General features: G+C 36.5%; 1 protein-coding gene across 2 annotated transcripts in view; it reads left to right on the top strand.

Annotated features, from left to right (window-relative positions):
* The window catches only part of FOCAD (focadhesin), a 92,068-nt gene extending 71,725 nt beyond the window's left edge, over nucleotides 1–20,343 (top strand). For both annotated transcript variants that reach the window (XM_050987326.1, XM_050987327.1), the window contains 16 exons: nucleotides 2,273–2,420; nucleotides 4,335–4,454; nucleotides 5,328–5,450; nucleotides 6,400–6,477; nucleotides 6,848–6,919; nucleotides 7,087–7,189; nucleotides 8,295–8,375; nucleotides 9,434–9,562; nucleotides 10,609–10,724; nucleotides 11,943–12,203; nucleotides 12,814–12,903; nucleotides 14,393–14,570; nucleotides 16,047–16,144; nucleotides 17,038–17,289; nucleotides 18,451–18,526; nucleotides 19,893–20,343. In XM_050987326.1, the coding sequence (XP_050843283.1) occupies nucleotides 2,273–2,420; nucleotides 4,335–4,454; nucleotides 5,328–5,450; nucleotides 6,400–6,477; nucleotides 6,848–6,919; nucleotides 7,087–7,189; nucleotides 8,295–8,375; nucleotides 9,434–9,562; nucleotides 10,609–10,724; nucleotides 11,943–12,203; nucleotides 12,814–12,903; nucleotides 14,393–14,570; nucleotides 16,047–16,144; nucleotides 17,038–17,289; nucleotides 18,451–18,526; nucleotides 19,893–19,966 (1,999 nt within the window). In that variant the 3' untranslated portion in view covers nucleotides 19,967–20,343. The remainder of the gene's footprint in view (nucleotides 1–2,272; nucleotides 2,421–4,334; nucleotides 4,455–5,327; nucleotides 5,451–6,399; nucleotides 6,478–6,847; nucleotides 6,920–7,086; nucleotides 7,190–8,294; nucleotides 8,376–9,433; nucleotides 9,563–10,608; nucleotides 10,725–11,942; nucleotides 12,204–12,813; nucleotides 12,904–14,392; nucleotides 14,571–16,046; nucleotides 16,145–17,037; nucleotides 17,290–18,450; nucleotides 18,527–19,892) is intronic.

Raw genomic sequence — 20,343 nt, 5'->3', positions numbered from 1 at the left:
AGTCATAGCTGTGCACCACTGGGCTGTGAACCTCTATAGCTTAGTGAGGATTTCTGTTGCCTTTTGAGTCGCACAGGGTGAGACACAGAGACTCTACCAGCTGCACCCCTTTGTCATGCCTATTGCTGCTGGTTTGTTAGCTGTAGATCAAAGCCTCAGAGAAGAGCCAAGCCAGACTTCTCTGGCAGCAAGAGGCTGCCAGAAGAATATGAAACAATGGCAAGCAAGAGAGGGAAGATTGAAGAGGGGGTAATTTTTTGTGATCTCTATGGTTTTTAAAGATTAAGAGGAAGTTGGTGTCTAGTACAAGTTCTCTCTGTGAGCAAAGAAGTAATGTAGAGCTGTAAATGTTGCAGAGTTGTCCTAATTTCACATTTCTACTTGTAAACTGCTGCTCCAAAGGAAGGTCCTTTCCAGCCTTTTCATCCAGTGTGACACAGGCATGATCAGCTGTGAAGCATGAGCATTTTCACCAGTGTTTCACTCCTGCTAAATCGGTGATTTTCTTTTTCACAAAAAACAGGCTGACAGTGTTTAGAGCATAGGTCTGCTGAGCAGTGCAGGTGTGGGAATCACTGCTGTTCAGGCTCAGGTTGCGCCTGGTGGAAGGCAGGAGTCCCTGCAACCTCATGCTCTGGCAGTAAAATACTTAAAATGTGTTAGGAAATCTGAGATATTGTGTAGATGAAATTTACTTAAATACTCATTTTATGTAGCTGACAAATAAGGTTGCCAAGTGAGTACAATTGTTTGTTACAAAAAGTGGAGCAGAGAAGGTAAAGTTTAGTTTTAAAACATAATCAGACACTTGCTTTAGTGTCTGATTATGTTTTAAGTCTTTATTAAAAGTGAATAACATTAAATACTATAGCTCTAATCAGAAACTGTTTTCTTTCTATGTAGTTTTGTCAACCAGCAGTAGTGTAAACTTGAATTTAGAACTCTTGTATATAAGCCATATCCTTGTTTTATTGGCTAGTCATTAATTCAGATATACCAGTTACTTTAAAAAGTTTGTTTGATCTTTGTTGGAAAAAAATACCACTCCAAAGACACCCCTCTATGTCTTCTAGCCATGCTCAATCATCCTTAATCCCCAGTTACTGTAAAACATTATCTTAAAAGTACAACCAAAGTTATTCTCAGATGTCTCTTTTATACCTAGTGAGTAAAAGCAGCAGGTTTTTTTTTCTTGATATTTTTAAGTTGAATAGGAGAAGCTTAGGAGAATGCCTAAGATCCTAGCCATGCTCATTTGACTACTCACTGCTTGCTACAAGCAATGTCAGGGAGATGTGCACGGGGGGAAAAAAATAATCTACAAATAAGAGCAAGTGGGGATGTGTGCCAGTGAGAGATCACCTTCAGAGCAGTAAGTGTCTGCTATGTTTTAGTATCTCATGATGGAAGCCAGAACTGTCTGGAAGTTTTCTGACAAACCTGATGACTTGGAACTTGTTATGGGAGCAGAGATGCAGAATTTAGTAAAAGATATTTGGTCCAGAATGGAATTTCTGAACAAAAATCTGAAAAAGAGGTGGAGACTTTGGAGATGTTTGTGCCAGCTGCCCTATTAAATTATGTCCTTTGAAACTATGTTTTTGTTGCAATTTTAAGTAGCCTCAGGATCAAACAGTTAGTTGTGCTGGATATGTCTGCCCGGATGGAGCTGCTCCACTGTAGCATATGCAAATTTTAGTATGTACAAATTAGAATGCACACCTGACCGTTCCTCTTAGGAAATGCAGGTGAATACCTTAATTTCTTACCAGGCTAAGAGAGCCATCTTAGCAGCTCTCTGGCTTAATGACAAATTTCATTACTTTTGCAAACAAAACAACTCTTGAAGGAGTCTGACTGCAGCAGATGCTAATACACACAGTGCAATTACTATGTTTAGTTGGGATTTCCTGATTTATACTGTCAGGACACACAGAAATATGGATTGATAATTCCTTCATACTAGTTTATGGTGCTTGTTGTTGGGTCTACTGGTTCTTCAGAGAAAGAAGGAATAATGAGGCTGTATGTGTAGGATTTATTATTTAAATAAACACTTTCTTCTTGTGCTGTTCTTTCATCTGGTGTTTCCTGAAAACAATGTGTGAAATAAAAACCATTCGCAAAATTGACTGTGGTAATAAATTATCTACAGGGCTAGTTATCAGGCAAGGCCAAGAGGTCTTCTTACCCACAAGCTTTATTGGGGTTTAAAGGGAGTTCAGAGCAGCCAAACCATACTTAATCTTTTCTCTTTTGTTTTCTCTTAAAGCACTGGATGTATTTTAGGAGTAGGACTTGTTCTTTCATTTATGAGTCACAGTAGCCAAACAGAATTGCGAGTGCATGTTTCTGCTTCATTGCGAAAACTCTACAAATACCTGGACAGCAGTGAGGACCAAAGCAGAGGAGTTCAGGAGGTATGATCTATTTTATCACAAATTTTAAGTCTTCCTTTTATTTTGTTTCTTCCCTTTAATAATTATAGTCCTTTTGCTGAAACTTTTTGATCTGTGATAATGGAAGGTTTAATTTCTACTTTTTCTTTCATAATATATGGGCTTATGTCTGCTGCAGAAAAAAAGTGATAATAACAGCAATAATAAGAATAGAATAATGTGTAATCTTGTAAAAACATTAAGGAGCTGCCTGAAAACATAACAGACATGATTCTTTAAAGGTCTTCTTTAATTCCTTAACCCCAAATTAAACTGTTGAAAGTTGGATCATGAGTAACTGTGAATACGGGTCTTTTCCATACAGTTGTTTATTGCTCATCTGATCTACTAAAAGCAGACAAAGGTTAATCTCAGAGAGAACTTAAATATTAATACTTCATCCTTCACTGTGCCTTCTATATGTTTCTTTGAAATTTTGTGTCACTACCTAATGTGAATTTTTACTTGTGCATGCTGCTACAGCCCCATTTACTATTTTCTTTATGTTTTGAACACTGAAACTGAGCCCTGCATTTTAGGGAGTTTTTTTCCCAGGATACATCCTGTAAGATTTGACATGGTCCATGTACTTAGCCTGTAACTCTGCTGAGGTAAAACTTGAGAATGAAAACTGATGAAATTCAATTAGTTTGCAACAGAAAACAAAAATCAAAACAAGCAGATGTTTTGTATGAGAAAAGCAACTCTGTCTGTAGATGATATATGTAAGCCTGGAGCAGCTGAGCAGTTGAGTAATCATCTGTTTTCCTACAGGAGAGAGTCAATATAGTCAATAGAGATTGATAGTATTATTCTTATCCCCCTGTTGGTAATGTTCTGAAAGCTCTTTATTAAACGTCTTCTTCTATGGAGTTTTATTTTTTTGTCGGTACATATGTGTTGGGGATTAGCCTTTTGCAACTTATGCTTCATGCATTAAAATTACTTACAGCTATGAAATAATTTTTCTGTCCCCAGAGATCTTCAGATGCATTACTGAAATTAAACTGAGTTCAATACAGCAGCGTCTGAGATGAAAGGCAGCAGCTGTTAACATCATGAGATAGTTTGGGATGAAAAGGAAAACCTACTCTTGGCAATTAAAACCTCTGTAAGGATTTGTAGACATGAGTGAAATTTGGGGAGCACTCTAGGATGAATGCTACTATATGAGATGCAAGAGGCTCTTCCAGAGCTGTAGATGACTTGCATATAACCCAGTACTTGAGAAGTAATTCTGGCCTGCTGCAGCAAAAGGTACAATCTGCACATTACTTGCTACAGGTCAAATTGATGTCAATCCTGCACAGTAGGTAGGTGCGCTCTGCTTCCCTCAGAGTCACGTGTTGTTCTGCTGCTTAACTTTGGTACAGAGGAGGTTAGACATTTGGCACACTTGCTTTGTTGGTAGTTCAGACTTCACTTATTCTCCATGGCTAAGGCAGAAGAACAAAAAAGCTATGTTGCTGGTGGATCCTTCTGCAAGGACAGGAGGCTGGTTTTGTGAGCTGTGTGTGACAGACAGTTCTATGTGCTCATTTTCTCACCTGGTAGACCTACTTGTAGTCCTGATGGGAGCACAACATGCTGAGTTATGCTTACATAAATAATGATCAGATACTTGTGTTTAGAGAATAGTTACATTTGTGCAGAAGGTCAGGAGTTTGACCTCTGTAAAAAAGGTCAAACTCCTGACCTTCTGCACAAATGTAACTATTGGTTGTGTTTGTTTACATTATTAGCATCAATGAAGAATCTTTCAGAGAGGGAATAAATATCTGAAAGTATAAACTGAAAATGTTACATCTTTTCTATCATGCTGACACATTACTCAATGTGACCATTGCTATGGTGAGCTTGATTAGACACTAGTTAATGCAATAAAATTTTTTTTAGGTACTTGCCTATTCTGTGGCCTGTTCCTGTGTCTCTGCTTTCAGTGTAGGAATCATAGAAGCAACTGAGGCTGAGAAGGCCATGAGCAAACTACGGACCTTAGCAGAAAATAATCAGCAGGTAATAATTCTGTATTTGGGCTTTGCCTCCTCTCTTTCTCTCTTTATCTATTTAATATTGAATGCTGCTTTTCCCAAACTGTAATTCAAGTCAATTATATCGATCTACTTTCATCATTAACTAATACTGATGAATGTATTTTGCATACCATACAATTACTAAGATTACCACTTGATTCATTAATGCATATAGCCCTTACTCAGAAATAAAAGCAAGTTGTATGTGTTTGATTGCATTTAGAAGATAAATAGTTACATTTGATGTCTTTATTCCCTGTATCCTGCCATTTTTTGTCTCTTTTATAGCAAATTTCTATAAATTCTTTTGTTGGTGGGAAAATACATCAACTGTGCTGTTCTGAATTTTTGCTGTCCCTTAACCACTGACAGTGCATAACCATAAACATAGCCACAGCTTCCTGCAAGTGTGTGTTTCATCCCTAGTGTCCTAGGGTACCCCTCAAATTGCCAAAAATAATCTCATTATTTTAGTGCAAGTTCTTTTCTGGTTAATGCTTGCCAGGAAATGAAGGAGCTGGGGGAGGCAACCATTTTGAATCAAAGCCTGCTATTACATTAATCAACTGTTCAGAATGTTTATCTGAAAAACAGGAAGTCAGAGCTAACTACCTGTGCTAGAGCTTTTATCTTCATATCAGAAAATCTGCTCTAAAACCAAGGCTCTTTGTGTCAAAGATTTAATCTCAGAAAATCCCATGTCACTTGAAATAAAGCATCTGGTATTCTAGACAGATACATTATCTCTAATTGTGGGGAAATAATAAATATGTGAGCAATGTTTCAATAATAAATGTATGAAAGAATACAAACTCGTTGTAAAATCTGTTTTTAATAACTTCTTTTCACCTTACAGACCTACAGTTTTGCTTTAGCTTTAGGTGCAATAGTACATGGATTGTCAGCTTGTGGTCATGGGAAAGCTGAAGACCTGAGTAATAAACTAATTCCAGCCTGGATAAAAATTGTGCTTGCAGAGGTAAAGGAGTTTCTGTGCATATCCTGGGTTTTGTACTTGTTTTGTTGGTTTGTTGGTTTAGGTGGTTTTTTTTTTTTTTGTTGTTTTTTGTTGGTTTTGTGGGGTTTTTTTTTGTTTTTTTGGTTTTTTTTGTTTTTTTTGTTTTTTTTGTTTTTTTTTTTGAATGGGTGGGGGTGGAGGAGGTGGGGAAGGGATGGTGTGCAGTTTAAAATTAACAGTAGGAACATAATTTTCCTTGCTTCCTGCAAGGAGTGATATTAGGAAAAGTTAGGACTATCTAAATATGCTGTTTGATTGATAGTTGGAAGCAAGAGGATAATTTTGGGCTGTTTGCTAAAGGGAAAAAAATCCCTGTTTCTCTTCAATTTGGATAATTTATGAGAAATGCTTATCTCAATGAGGTCCTAATTTGGACATGTTCACTAATTTGGAACAGTGCCCAAGGTAAAGTCTAGGTTATTACGTGAAAATGTCTTGTGAAATCAGTTGCTGCTTGTCAGAACTAGAAAAAAGAAGGGTGGTTAAAGTGCCTTCGCCATTACAATTATTTTAATTTATCTGGAAAAGTTAGGTGTTTCAAATAAAACTCTAAACTTACATATTAAGACTGCATCTAAAGGTAATTATCAATAAAGAAACTAGTTTTGAGTTGAATTGCACTGGTATATTTTGTGGAATACAGATTGAGCTAGGAAAAAAATTGATTTGTCAATCCATGATGAATTTAAGATTTGGAGGAGTGAGGTGGAAGCTCTATGTAAAGCTTTTATTTATCAAGAGAGGGATTAGTATTATCTACCATGCTGGAGTCTGACCTGAAAAGGCAATTGGGATTAGAGGTATATTAGTGATAGCAGTCATGATTTTTAATTTGGAAGAAACAAGCATTTTGTCCTACAGTAGTGTTGTGTCATCACATTGGCTCACTGGTCCTGAATTATGCTTCCAGGGTTCTCCAACAATGGAGCGTCTGGCTGCTGTCAGTGGGCTGGTTGCGCTGGTGGGCTCTGAAGGAGGCATGATACAGGTCAGAATATGCAAGCAAATGGTGCCTTAATCTCATGGAGAAATGTGCCTAGAAGGCAAGATGGGATGCATCCTTCCTATTCCTACAGTAGTGGCTGTAAACCAGGACATCACATTTTTGCAGTAATTTGTGTTGGGTATGAACCAAGCAACATTGAATTGCAATGACTTGTTCCATTTTGCCATCATATGGCCCATGTGCAATGCCACTGGGAAAAGTTTTCAGCCATGTAAGCTTTCTCCTTTTCTCTCTCCCACTCCCAGAGAAAGGCATGGGTACAAATGTAATCTGTTTTCAGAATTTTTTCTCTGTTTGTTGCTTGTTTTTAATCTCTTACAAAATTAACCTTTTTTTTGTTTTTCTCTTGCAGCTGAAATCTGAGAGCATTCAGTCCTCACAGTTTCAAAGTAAGCTGAATGAAGTGATCAGAACCCTTACACAGGTAAGAAGGTAGCCTCTGTTTTCTCCTTTGGATAATGCACTAGCATACCTTCACACCTTGCACAAGCAAGACAAGTCTGTTTAAAAGAAACTACGTAATGTTTGTATCCAGCTTGAATGAGGCAGTGTAGGTAAATTTGTCTAACTAGTGGTTTATTGTCTCAACAGATAATTAGTTTCTCAGAGCAGATTGGTCTTCAGACAAATGCAGCAAGACTTCTGGGACGTCTTCACATGTCCTGTTTGTCTTCTACCCAGAACAGGGCATCTGGTAAGATGCTTTATTACTGCTTCTTAAAGAGCATGTAGAAGTAACACATCACAAAAAAGACAGTTAGGGACGCATGAGATAATATAAGTTAGACATTGCAGCCCTATGAAGTGACGTGACAGCCTTTGAATCAGAGATCTCATGGTCCTGTATGCCTAAAGGTTTGAACATGAAGCAGGAATCAGTAATAGGATGCCCCACATCTGCTTTTACTTGCAGTATGAAAGTAAGGTTCTAAATTGTTCTGTTCAGACTTGTATATCGCTTCTTTATTTTTTATAGGATAAACCGTAAACAGGTTTTACAGTTCCTATGGTGCATCTATTTGACATCTACTCTGTGCCTTTTAAAACTGATTAATCTACTATTTGTTTTAGCCCTTCCTACTGTATAAAAAAATCAATACTTAAAAACTAGTCTATGACAAGACTGAGCTAATGTTTTAGAAGTATTTTCCTAGAACTGATCTTCTCTGGTTAGCTGAAGTAAAAAAACTCATGTTCTGTGCCCTTTCAGGGTGACTGATACATCGCTAACTTTAAATGTTGTTTCAATATCCATTGGTAAAGGCCAGATAATTAGTCATTAATGAAATACCACTAACAAGCAAAAGCTAATGAAGTTGAAGCTGTCCGCTTTGGTGTGAACTAAACTTGGAACCAAAAATACAAAATGTAGATGAACATCACAGAGAAAAGTGTCTCAGTTTCTGCTTTTATATGTGCCTGCATACATGCCTAAGGTTAGATAGATATGAAATGTCTCTGCTGCATTAAACTTCCTAAAATTTTGAAACCCTTCCTTTCAAAGCCCAGCTTGCAGTGCCCAATGTATTTTTAAGGAAGTTCTTATTCCTGACTTTTCAGTTGATCTGTGAATTTGTTTTTTCAGATCTGGCACCTCTCACCACCAGAAATGTTTAGCTTGGCTTAAAGGTGAAAAGGCCAATACATCTATCAGTCTTATGGTCTAAATACTCTGAGTCACCTACAGAATCAGTTAGCTCAAACACATCTCAATTTGGCCTTTTAATTTACCTGGGAGCAGAAGGTTATAATTTTTGCTGATGATGTTTTAGAACATAAGCGGCTTTTTATCTTCACAGTTCCTCCAGATTTCAGCTACTTACCTGTAAACAGCTTTATTAGGGCAGCCATTGACTTTGCTATTGAAAGTGGAAAGAAAGGTAAGGATCAAACTACAGTATTCCTCTGGGAAATTTGTTATGGCTATAAAAGATGACTTTAAACCCTTGATTTTATTTGCTAAGAGAACTTTTCTAAGTACAAATTTGAACTTTGCTAATGCGAGGTATTTAAAATAGAAATTTAATTACACTCAAAAATATAGGGTAATATTGTGTAGTTAGGACTTTAGTTTTCTCCACCTGATTTTTGGCTTTTAAAACCCTTTTCTCTTCCCTCTCTGCTGGTGAGATGATATTTCTTCCCTATGAGAATGAAAGTCAAATCATTTTTAAGTGTTGGCCTGTATACTTAATTAATACTCTATCATCAGACCGACTTTATGCTGCCCCTTACTTCAGTGATGCTGGATTAAGACTCTCTGTAACAGAGTGGTATTAAACAGATTACTGCTGGGATAGATGCAAAGAAGCCTGAAAAAAGTATGGTCTTACATGAGGAAGCCTGGTAAAAGAGAGATGTCTCAGAGTAGTCTTAAGGAGGATAGAGTGGATTGCTTCTGTGTGGAGTTAAGTGTGCTCACTGCTGTCCTATGAGGCAAGCTTTGCTTTAAATGGAAGTTAAAATGCCTAAATTTTGACTACAGGAGGACTGAGTTAACTTATGTTGACATAACACAGTATGTAGCAAAGTTTAGCACTTATCTGACTGTTCATTTGGCCTGCATCTACAAGATGAGAAAGGAAAACAGTGTCAGAAAACTTTGCTGTTCTCCCAATAAGAAATGCAACAATACTACCTTAGTAGGTGAGGAATATCTATAAGTAACTTGTAAATAGACTGAAGAACAATGGACCAGAAAGTTTCTATTTATTGATCAAACAAAAAAGCAGTTTGACAGGACATTAAAAATGTATCCATTCATTATAAATGAAAAGGCTAATTCTCAGATGCAAAAGGAAGTAACAGTGAATTTGTAACATTTTTCAATTCTTTACCACAGCTTGAACTACAGTGTAGTGTTGATATTTTTTTGCTGAGCTGTTCAGCCAAATATGTGTGTATAAAATTTAGACTCTGACTGAATCTTCTGTTCTAGGCCCTGAATCTGTCCCAGCTGAGCTGGTGAAAGTAGCACTGGCACCCATTGCGTTAGTTGGAGAAAGCCATCAGTATCCACCTGTAAACTGGGCATCCATTCTTTCTCCTTTGATGAGGCTGGACTTTGGTAAGAGTAGTAGTTTTCTATTAAGACTTTTGTATTTGTCACAAGAGTTCTTTACTAATGTAGCTTTCACAAACTTTGGAGCCCTCTTCAGGGCTTGAAGTTAGTGCAGTGGTTAGTTTTATTATGCTTTCAAGACTGACTTGCTAGTGTTTGCAAGTATGTATTTGTCATCACCATGTGGACACTCTTTTAACTGAAGAAAAACTAAAGATGTGATCTGAGAATTTCCCTAAAATGTTGGTGAAAGTGGCCTGAACATTTAATTTGAAATATTTATATAAGAGCCCATCATAAAACTCAACTAATTGTATCCTGTTATCAGTAACTGCTAAATGTTTGGTCCAATGCCCATGTCAGAGCCTGCATGACACTTTTTCACATATTTGAACTGTTTGGTAGTTCATCTAGCTATCTCTAGTTTGAATACAATTTCTACTAAATTACACAGGGTAATAATTTTCAAGATAATGGAAAAAGATTCCTATACTGAGGTCTGCCATTTTGAAGAGCTGAAACGTGTTAAATGTCTGAAGGGTTTTTTTTATTCCTGCTTTTCTCTTAGGAGTCTTACTTTTGTAAATCAGGGAATTTTCAGAGGAAACACGACATCTGTTTTGTGGCTGTTTTAGATATCAGACAGCATCATAGTCCAGGAATATTTACTCCTTTTTCCTTCTGTGGATTAAATATTGACTTTATTTGGCAAGGAGGTTTTTTTTGTTTGTTTTTGGTTTTTTTTTTTTTAGTTTTTACTTTTCTTAGCATTCCCACATTTTTGTGCCTGAGTGAATTGCAATAACTTGAACAAATGCTGATAGTTCTTGCTTAAAAGTGCATGAATGTAAAGAGGAGTCTTCTAACATGTATGTGTTAAAAAAATGTATGTGTTATGTGTGTGTTCAAATCCTTTAAGTAGGATTTTAAGAAAAATAAGTTGTAATGTAATGCTCTAGTAGAAAAATAACCCTCCTTTACTTTATGAGTTGAGAACAAATTTAAAGGGAAAATATTTTCTTTATAACTTAGTTTGTTTTCTTCTGTTTTAGGTGAGGAGGTAAAACATCTCTGCCTTGAACTGGCTGTGACACAGGCCCAGTCATCTCAAAATGCAGCAATGCTTTTAGGGATGTGGGTGGCACCTCCCCTTATCTACAGTCTCAGTGTACGTATGTCAGAAAACTTGTGGGAGCTCAGCACCTCTTTCATATAAAATTCCTCAGTGACAATGTTTAGGCTGTCTCTCCAGAAAAGGATTACTGGGTTCATAATTCTTCAGAAATACCATTTAGTGAGTATTTATAGTGAGAGAGAGGTTATTCTGGGGCCTTGAAATTCAAGGCAGACTTAAGACCTGCTATACTTAATTTACTTTACTGCTTAGGACCCATGGTTTTGATAACCTGGAGACATAAAGCATGGCATGTAGGGAGAAAGAGTATTTTTTATTATAGCAGCTAAAAGTCTTTTGAAAAAGGTCCACCCTAATCTGTCCAAAAGCTTACCTACTTTTTCTTGGAAGGTCTCTTGATCTAGCAAAGTAGTAAAAAAAGCTGTCTTGAAAACCTTGCCTTAATTTTGTAGATACCCAACAGACTAACCTACAGTATAATCAAATTTAGTCTTATCCTTTATTCTTTTCTGTTCTTCTAGAATTAAATGTAGATTCCATGATATAGTATGTAAAACTCCCTGAATCCCACAGAATACTTGACTGCGCATTTCTGTCACTTTATCCAAGTTCAGGAGCAGATTCATGACAATTCTTAGAAAATTAGTTGCTTGTTTCTGTGATTTCAAGGAATCTTTTTTTGTTTTAGTTCATTAGTCTTAGATATGAAAACATTTGCTAGCAGTTTTAAGGTACACATTTGGTAAGGTACCAAAAAAAGATTTTATTTCTGACTACCACTTTTCCAGCTTCAGTGGGAATTTGAGTTCACAAAATAAGGTGAGCCACAGAGAATTTAAGCTCTGCATTTCGTACAGGTTATTCATTCTTCTTCACTAGCTAGCAACATTCATGGTTTTATGGCTATCATACTTCTGCCATTGACTGTCTAGACAGTCTGTATGCTTTATGTAGGAGTGCAGTGGGCACCATGTAAAAAAATTGCTCTATCCATATGGAGATGTGATGTCTAAAGTTCATTGAAAGTTCTTCAGTTTCTGTTAAAAAACAGAATATTGACATGTTTGAACTCTCTTTAATTCAAAAAAGTCATCAAAAAAGGGAAGAAGAAAAGACCTGAGAAATATTTACGACTTTAAGTGCTTTTTATAAGACGTGTTTGAGCCACTCTTTTTCTAATTTTATCCAACAATAGTTCAAGGTCAATAAAGAGATAGAATTTGAAATGGAGCAAAAATTTTTCCTTTTCAGATGAAAACTCAGAAATACCTTTTTATGTCCCTGTCCCTGTGGATGCAACATGTTGCAGAAGACAAACTGCAGTCTTTTACAGAAGTGCTTCTGATACAAAAATTTGAAGTGAAGAACCGCACAAAAAGCCCAGAAATTTGCCAGTGTGTTCTACACGGGCTCATCCAGGCAATGAAACTTCCCAACCCTCCTCAGTTTTGCTGGAGCTTTTTGTGTCAGGCTGTGGAGAAAATATACGAGCTTCTTCCAAATGAGGTTCAGGTAAGGAGTATATATGAGGTGTATGTACACTGTAGCTAGGTATTATTTTAATGATGGTAAGTCCCATCTTTTTGCACTGATGCATCAGATTCAAAACATGAATTAGATATACAATTTTTAATTATAATAGTTAAAATAGCAGCATAATTTAAATTTAACTTACTTCTGGTTATTTTAGAATATGTTGTTGTGAAACCAATCTAACGTGCACTCCTCCCTCTTACACGATTCAGTAATGGAAAATTATATATAGTATCAGTACTGAATAAATTTTAATGAAAGAGAAGGCTTTCTTTTTCCTCACAGAGGATTCAGTTTCTCACAGTGATTTAAAGAAACTGTTTAGCTACAGAAAAGACTTCCAAAGAATGGCACTTTACCATTAAAAATAAAATAAATTCTTTAAAAGTATTCAAATACCATTGTTCTTGTGCATTGATGTATGCCAAATTCCTCAGTTAATACAGAATTTCTAAAATTGATTAGGTGAGGTTAAAAGATAGATTAATTATTTGTCATTGTCATTAACAAGTTCCTAACCTCACCAATTTTGATGATGGAGAAAGCCAGAAATAGACATTTAGACGTTCATTTACTTTTCTGTTTGCAGAGAGGTGAACTGGAGATGTATATCGACGTAGGAAGATGTATTTCAGAAATGGCTGATTCAGAGATCAATCGCATTGTCCAGACCTCCAAGGTAATTACATTTGAATGATGCTCTTTTATCACCAGATCATGTGAAACAAGCAACCTTGTCATTTTTATTGTCACCAGACTATTTTAGCTCACTGGGAGCATTTAATTGTTTTACTTGACATGTAGGTAAGAGTGTTTTTGATTTAATCTACAGGGAGTAGAGAGTAGCAGAAGTGATACGAATCCATATCCCAAACTTTCTCAAAGCGATGGAAGTACTCATGATTTCACCTGGCAGGTTTGAAACAGAGAGTCTTAACTAACTTGGTGAGGTGGGCATTGGCCTCTTCTCTCAGAAGACGGTCCCAGACAGGATGAGAAGATGCAAAGCTGCACTCCTCTCTCTCCTAAGCTGCACCAGGAGAGGTTTAAGCTGCACATTAGGAAAATTTCTTCACAGGAAGTGTGATTAGGCCTTAGAATGGAAATGTCACACCAGGGAGATGGTGGAGACACTGTCCCTAGAAGTGTTAAAGGAAAGACCAGATGTGACACTCAGTGGCGAGGTCTAGTTGACATGGTATTGTTGAATAATATGTTGCACTTGATAATCTCATTGGTCTTTTCCAACCCAACTGATTCTGTCATTCTGGGAATTACTTCTGTTAGCGGAACAGGAACAGTGTGAACCAGAGTGTTGTTGTATCTTCTAAATCTCAGACCAATGATGCAAACAGCAGACCACAGTCCTCTTTGGTTAATATACCCACCTGCTTGAAACTGGACTGTAAATGCATCCTGGGACTAGCTGTCCTTGAACTGGTGGATCTGTGCTTCTGTTAAAAATGTGAAATAATTGACTGGAAAACCTTTAGTTCTTGACTTTATGTTCTATATTTATATCACACTCAGAATGTTTCCTGGTGGACAAGATGCAGATGATAATGGAATAAAAAAAGCTTTTCTCTTGTAGCTCACCAGTGGAATCAATTAGCAGTGGAATTCTTAGCAGCTGAAATGCTAGGGAAGTGACCTGTGTGGAAGAACTAGATGTTTTCAGATCAAGCTTTTAAAAACAAACATCTGTGACTTAAAGCCCCCTCTTCTGTTTGCTGTGAAATTCACTAGAGCGTCAAGTATTCAAATAGGCTGTTGAAGCTGAATTGTCATTTCCTTCTGTTTTTCACTTCTTATTTCACTCTGAAAAGCATCATTTAAGAAAACCTATTTTGTCACTACAGCATATCTGTCTTACAAGAAGACTTGAGTGTCCAGAACTGTTAAGCTGGTTCATTCATTTCAAAGGGGAATATAAAATTTAAAGCAGTATGAAAACAAGCTGTACTGAGTTACACTTTGCTGGCCTATTTTGAACAGTGTAAAGTTCAAGTAGCATGTACAGTCTTCTGTGTAATAATATGTCTTGAGGAAAATGAAGCCTACTAGTTATTCAAAGTTTCTTACTTTTTTTTATAAAGAGGAATGCAGAATTTACTGTTCCCACAAGAAATGTACCTTTCAATTTAACATGTTTTTTATTGCATTTGCAGGACAATATAGAGAAGGCCACATTCATGAAAGTGTATTTAGTTTCTCAAGGCAGATTGTCTCTGACGAACTTGAGTGCCGTGATTGATATTGTGGCAGAATATCACCAGAAGGAAAATATTTTATGGATGTTCTTGCATAGTTTCTATCATGCTCGCATTGTGAGACATGAAAATACAGGTAAGATTAGGCTTAAAGAAAAATCAACAATGCAATCAACAGATATTTACTAATCAACACTGATTCCTTTAAAATAATTTTAAGATGGTTTAACCAAAGTGTTACCAAATTTTTCCATATTAGAAACTACTGTCTTCAGAATTCCTGTATAATTCAAGTACTTATATAAAACTTTGCTTTTATGTTTTTCTCCAGTTACTTCTTTTTCTGTGGTCCAGCTACAAGTCATTTGTCTCATCAGTGTGGTTTACAGACCAGAGTTTTAACTAGATCTGTGTCTCCCACTCTTTTTAGGATAGTGTTACAGACATACATGGTACATTAGAGACCTCTTAATACTGCAACTCTGCTAACCTTCTGACCTAAAATCTGACTTAACTGGTATGTGACACAGAAGGTGGGGGGATGTTCCCATGAGACTGGGTGAACTAGGGACATAAATTTCTTTCCTGAACTCCTTGCACTGATGTTACACAGGGAATAAATTTCCCTTTTTTCCTCTTCATAACTATACCAGATAGTCATCTGGTGGGTTAATGATTTGGGCTAACTCAGCTATGGATCTGACAAAGTATTGGGACTGATGCAAGAGAAGTAGGAGAATCACAGGGAAAGAGAGAGAAGGAAGAAACAATAACAGAAAGATACAAGAATGAGGTCTCATTTTCATGGCAGAAAGGTTTTTTTCTGCCTGTGTTCACTGAACAACTTCAAAGCATTATATTGCCAGATGCCTTAACTGCCAGCTGTGTTTGAAGAACTTCAAAGAGTAGTGAGCTTTAATTGAGTGAAGTGAGGATTCTTTGGGTAAAAGAGGAGAAAGGGGGTACTTGTAAAGATTACATGGATGCAGTAATGTATGATGTAATGTGGTCTTGGTGGTGAGCTTCTAGAGGAGGTAGAACAGATTATGGATAGCAGAATCTGAATCAATGAAATGTCTTCCATCCTTGAGATGAATTGAGGGCTGATTTTATTTGCATGCTTTGACCATATTTTACTGATCCTCTCAACTCTGTAGAACCATTTTCACAGTAATCTACACATTGCGGGAGGCTTTAGGATTCTGTAGCAGTCATATGTGCAGACTAAGTGGATCCTGTCATTATGTGAAATAATTCTCACTCAGTTTTTTGTTGGTGGTTTTGTGGGGGTTTTTTTGTTTTGTTTTGTTTTTGTTTGGTTTGGGGTTTTTTGTTTTGTTTTGGGTGGATTTTTGTTTTGTTTTTGTTTGTTTTGTTGGTTTTTTGTGTGTGTGCATGTGTTCAGTGTGTCACCTGCATTATAAGCAATATTTCTGTACTATTAAGGGCCTGTATGTTTTCTGTCAGTGGCAGAATTAATAAAATGTGATAGTGGTGTTGGTGATCTTTGTTCTTCTACAGGTGGTACTTTCCTGCTATAGTGATTTTCTGTGCTTGCTTTTTAATGAAAAGCAGTGTTTGACATGAGTCAGTATTCTTATTCTTTTTCTAGGAGTTCTGAAAAGAATGGACTGGCTGTTAGACCTGATGGGCTACATCAGAAATGAAGCGTACAAGTCAACACCCTTACAAAAAGTTGATCTGAAAGAGGTAATGGCTGTGAAAATTATTTGGAGCAAGGACAGAAGAAGGTTCTGATATATTTCATATTTTTCCTCAGAAATAAGAATTATTCGCCATGCTTTTGTATTTTAGAAGATTGTGATCTCACCACCACAGAGAAGATCTTCACAATTTTTGTGAATGAATGTGTATTTAAAACTCTTACTTTAAAATAATATTTACATTTAAGTTATGATAGACCCTTAAGGCAACTAAAGGAAATAATTTCTTAACATTTACTGTATTTAGAACAATTGAAGGAAAATTTTGAATTCACTAGTAGAACTGTCTAGGCAGGTCAGAACTGTGCAGTTTCTGGTCCTGAGAGGGCTTGGACAGTTTTAGAGAAATAATGTTGTTCACCAATTTTAGATCTTCCATTTGAGGACATGAAATATGCTGCTGCTTAGATCAGAAGGGCATTAATTACATTGCTGCAATATTTCCCAACCATTTATAGCACCACAGGGGTGACCATCTCTGATTTCCCTCAACAGTCAGGTTGCTGTGAAAAAGTTATTTCCTAATTTTAAATGAGTTGTGGATCAGCTTTAATCTTAAAGATGATTTTAGAAGAGTGTGATCTTACTTTTCTTTATATAGACATTTTAGTTTGAATTTATAAAGATGCTTATGCTCTTCAAAACATAGAAGGATATTAAGAACTTTTTAGTTCTTGAATTTTGAATTTTACTAGAATTTTTAGATGATTGTTTTTAAGAGCGAGTCGTCATCTTGATTTTGGTCTTGGGTTTCTTTGGTTGATTTCTTTTTTGGATGAGAGTTTTTTTGTTGGTTTTTTTGGTGAGGTTTTTAATTTTTTATTTCTTCTTCTATATTATTCATTTAATGAAGTGCATTTTTACCTTTTCCCTGTTTAGCGCATAGATTTCCTTGTGTGGCTGTTTGCAGCTTCTGTTTTGGCCTGGGCTGACCATGGTGCACCATTACTGCTTGGCCTCAGTGCTGACTGGTCACTGTGGAAACACCACATGGTATCACCAGAATTATATGAGGAACACATTGGCAAGCACCCCACTGATAAATTTGCTGTGCAAGAGACTCTCACTCTCCTTCCAAGTAGCCTTTCCCTTTTGCTGGCTAAAGAACCGTGGAAAGAACAAACACAGAAGGTAAAATTGCATGTAGTGCAATTTGAGTAGCATCTTACTTTACATGAGAAAGCACCCCATTTTTGGTAGTCACCTTGGATCTTAGAGCAGTTATTTCTTCTATATCTTATTCCATCTCAATTGTGATCTCACTTTATTTTTAATCAGATATGAAAGTAGTTTCTTCAGTAAATTTGAAAGTTGCAAAAAATATATAAAATTCCAAAGCTGGGAGTCAAACTCTTAAGAAAATACAGCCAGGAGAGGAGAATTAGGAGCTGCTAGTAGCAAGTCAGTGTTTTAAACACTTAAAGAAGGATCCTCTGCAGCTGGACACACCAAACTAAATTCAGAGCAATCAAAGATCTTCTTCACAGTCTGCAGTATGTGTCATTTATTTTGAAGTATGAGTTGAAAATAAGTGTGGAAAATTGTGCCTATTTTGGCAAACCTTCTGTGCAATGCATGTAGTTACTATATGTGTAAGTATTGTTATTGGTCTATAGATTAATAGTTAGCTGTTTTGTCCAAACTGGAATCTGTTGAGAACTGCTTTCTCTGAGCAGGCTTCTGTGCTCACAGTAACCCCTGAAGTAAGAATGTCAGAGGAATGCAGGGGTGAGCTAAGTATGCAAGTGCCTAATTAGGTTTTAAGGAAGAATGTGAGGCCTTGCCCTGAAAATCATCCTTATGATTTTAAATACCATATTGTCATCCATACACCCTCCACTGCCAGAAAAAAAAAAAAAAAAAAAAAAAAAAAAAAAAAAAAAAAAAAAAAAAAGAGAGAGAGGTCAAAAGAGGAACAAAGGCAGTAAGAGTTCTGAAGTAAAACATTTGGACAAGAGACTGATAAGAAAGAATTATACTATTAGGTTAAAGGTATGAACAGGCAAGATGGAGGGAAGCTGTTTAATGTTCCTTCTTCTTAAAAGAATTATTGCTGACATAATGAGAAGGAACAAAGGGAGTTTCAGATTCAGCTATGGGAAGAATTGCGTTGACAGGGAGATGTACTCTAGGGTGTTTTGTTTACTTTGGGCAGAAGCTTCATTGGCCACTGCCTCTGATTAGATAACTGAATTTAGCAGAAATCAAATGTTGTCAAACCAAAAATAATTCATCATGTTCTGATACAGGGCCTCTTTTAATTCAGATTTTTTTTCATATTTCTATCTTCAGTTTATTGACTGGCTGATCAATATGATGGAATGTCCTAAGGAAGCATTATCAAAATCTACCATGGACCTGCTGAAAGGTAATGTATTTTTAATTGGGTCCTCATTTTTCCATAGCAATTAGTACAGATCAAAATGCAGTTCTTATAAGGAGTGAGATTTTGTCTTTGAGGTAATTATCACAGGTAAGTGGACATTCTTGTCTGTAACACTACATTTGCTGTTCCATCTTCTGATGCTTATGATGTAGCACTTAGGATCCAAAGGACCTAGAGGTACATCTAGTACACAAGCTTATTTCATTGATAGATTTATCTGTTGTTTTTGAAATTACCCTTAAAAATAAGAGGCAGCATACTATTGGGAAATCCTCCAGTACTAGAATAAAAATCACATAACTTACATGCAAGAAAAGACTACACTGTGTGGAAGGGGTAGGAGGTGAACTAGGACAGCCTAGTAAAAGGGTCAGAAAAAAGTAAAGAGAAATGAGGGTTGCTGAAAAGATGCATGAAAAGAAAGATGGAAATGAGACAATATGTTGAATTATGGTAGGAGTTGTAGCCCTAGCATGCATCCTTTTGCTTTCTTACATATGTAGGATCTGTGCAAGTCATTTTAAGAGGACACCACAAGTATTCTCAAGTGAAATGCACTTGTGCTTCTTTCCATGAACACAATGCACTTCCTTTGGACCATCTGATTTGTTGGACCTAAACAAGGCTTCTTGAAATCCAGTTATTAAGTTATTTGCATTAAGAGGATAATTACCCTTGCTTTGATGTCTGCAGTTTTAGTCACTCTCTGATAGTTTCCCCTGTAATGTCTGCTAATCTCCACCAGAAGCAATGCTAAGGGCTGTTGGAGAACCTCCCCTGTATATGAGAGAGTTCTGATATTCACCATATATTGTCAGTATACCCTGATAGAGATAAGTCAGTGTTCCCCCTGAGCTTCCCATTGATTTTTTTCTTTTTACATACTAGAACATGAAGCTTCCATCTGAATAAATAGAATGTGACTAGGTTGGTTATTAGATTTTGTCTAAGCACATGTTTCTTTCAAACTGAATGAAATCAGTGAGTTGCATTTCCAATCAGTGAATTGAGCAGAGGACTTAAGAATTTGTGCTTCTGTTGTTCCCAGTGCCTCCTATGTCCTAGCTTGCATCATTGCTCATTGAATTTGAGCTTTCTGCAATGTTGGTTGATCTGTGTGCCTAAGTGATAGACTAATTAGAAGATGATGTGACATGATTTCAATAGGAGATGTGCTACAAAGTGAAGGAAGGGCCTAGTACATCACCACAAGTGAAAGAATTATGAAAAGAGTCAGTAAAAGGAGAACTAAACCTATACCTGTGCTAGTAAAATTACTAGGAAGAATACTCTCACATCTTTTCCTTTGGACTGCACAACTTAATGTAATTTGTCCCTGTCTTCACAGTTACACTTCTGGCCTTGAGGTCTCTTGCAGAGTTCAAGAAGAAAGCAGTTTGGACTAAAGCTTATGGGTGGTAGCTGCACACCGTACCTTATCCAATGAAGAAAATCGTCCATACTTGAAAACATAATATTGTTACTCAGGCATCAAGAAGCTGTATTTCAAAGACAGGAAATCTTGCGATTTCCTATCGCAAGATTTTTCTATTGGGTTTGGGGTTTTTTACCCATTTGCTTCATCACAAAAATTCCTATGAAAAGCAATATTTTGTCTTTAAGTCATGTGTTATTGTTTTGCAGATGTGCTGAATCTAAATGAAAAATACACATTCAGTTTCAATTGAATTGTTTCAGTAACATCTGGGAACCTCAAAAGCTGGAGTGAATATTCCTTTAATTTGTGGAAGCTTTGAAGGAATGGCTGAAAATAAAACAAACTACTAAAATTTGATGGA

This window comes from Serinus canaria, chromosome Z, assembly GCF_022539315.1.
Source record: "Serinus canaria isolate serCan28SL12 chromosome Z, serCan2020, whole genome shotgun sequence".
NCBI lineage: Eukaryota > Metazoa > Chordata > Aves > Passeriformes > Fringillidae > Serinus > Serinus canaria.
This window is presented reverse-complemented; position numbering and strand designations above follow the sequence as displayed.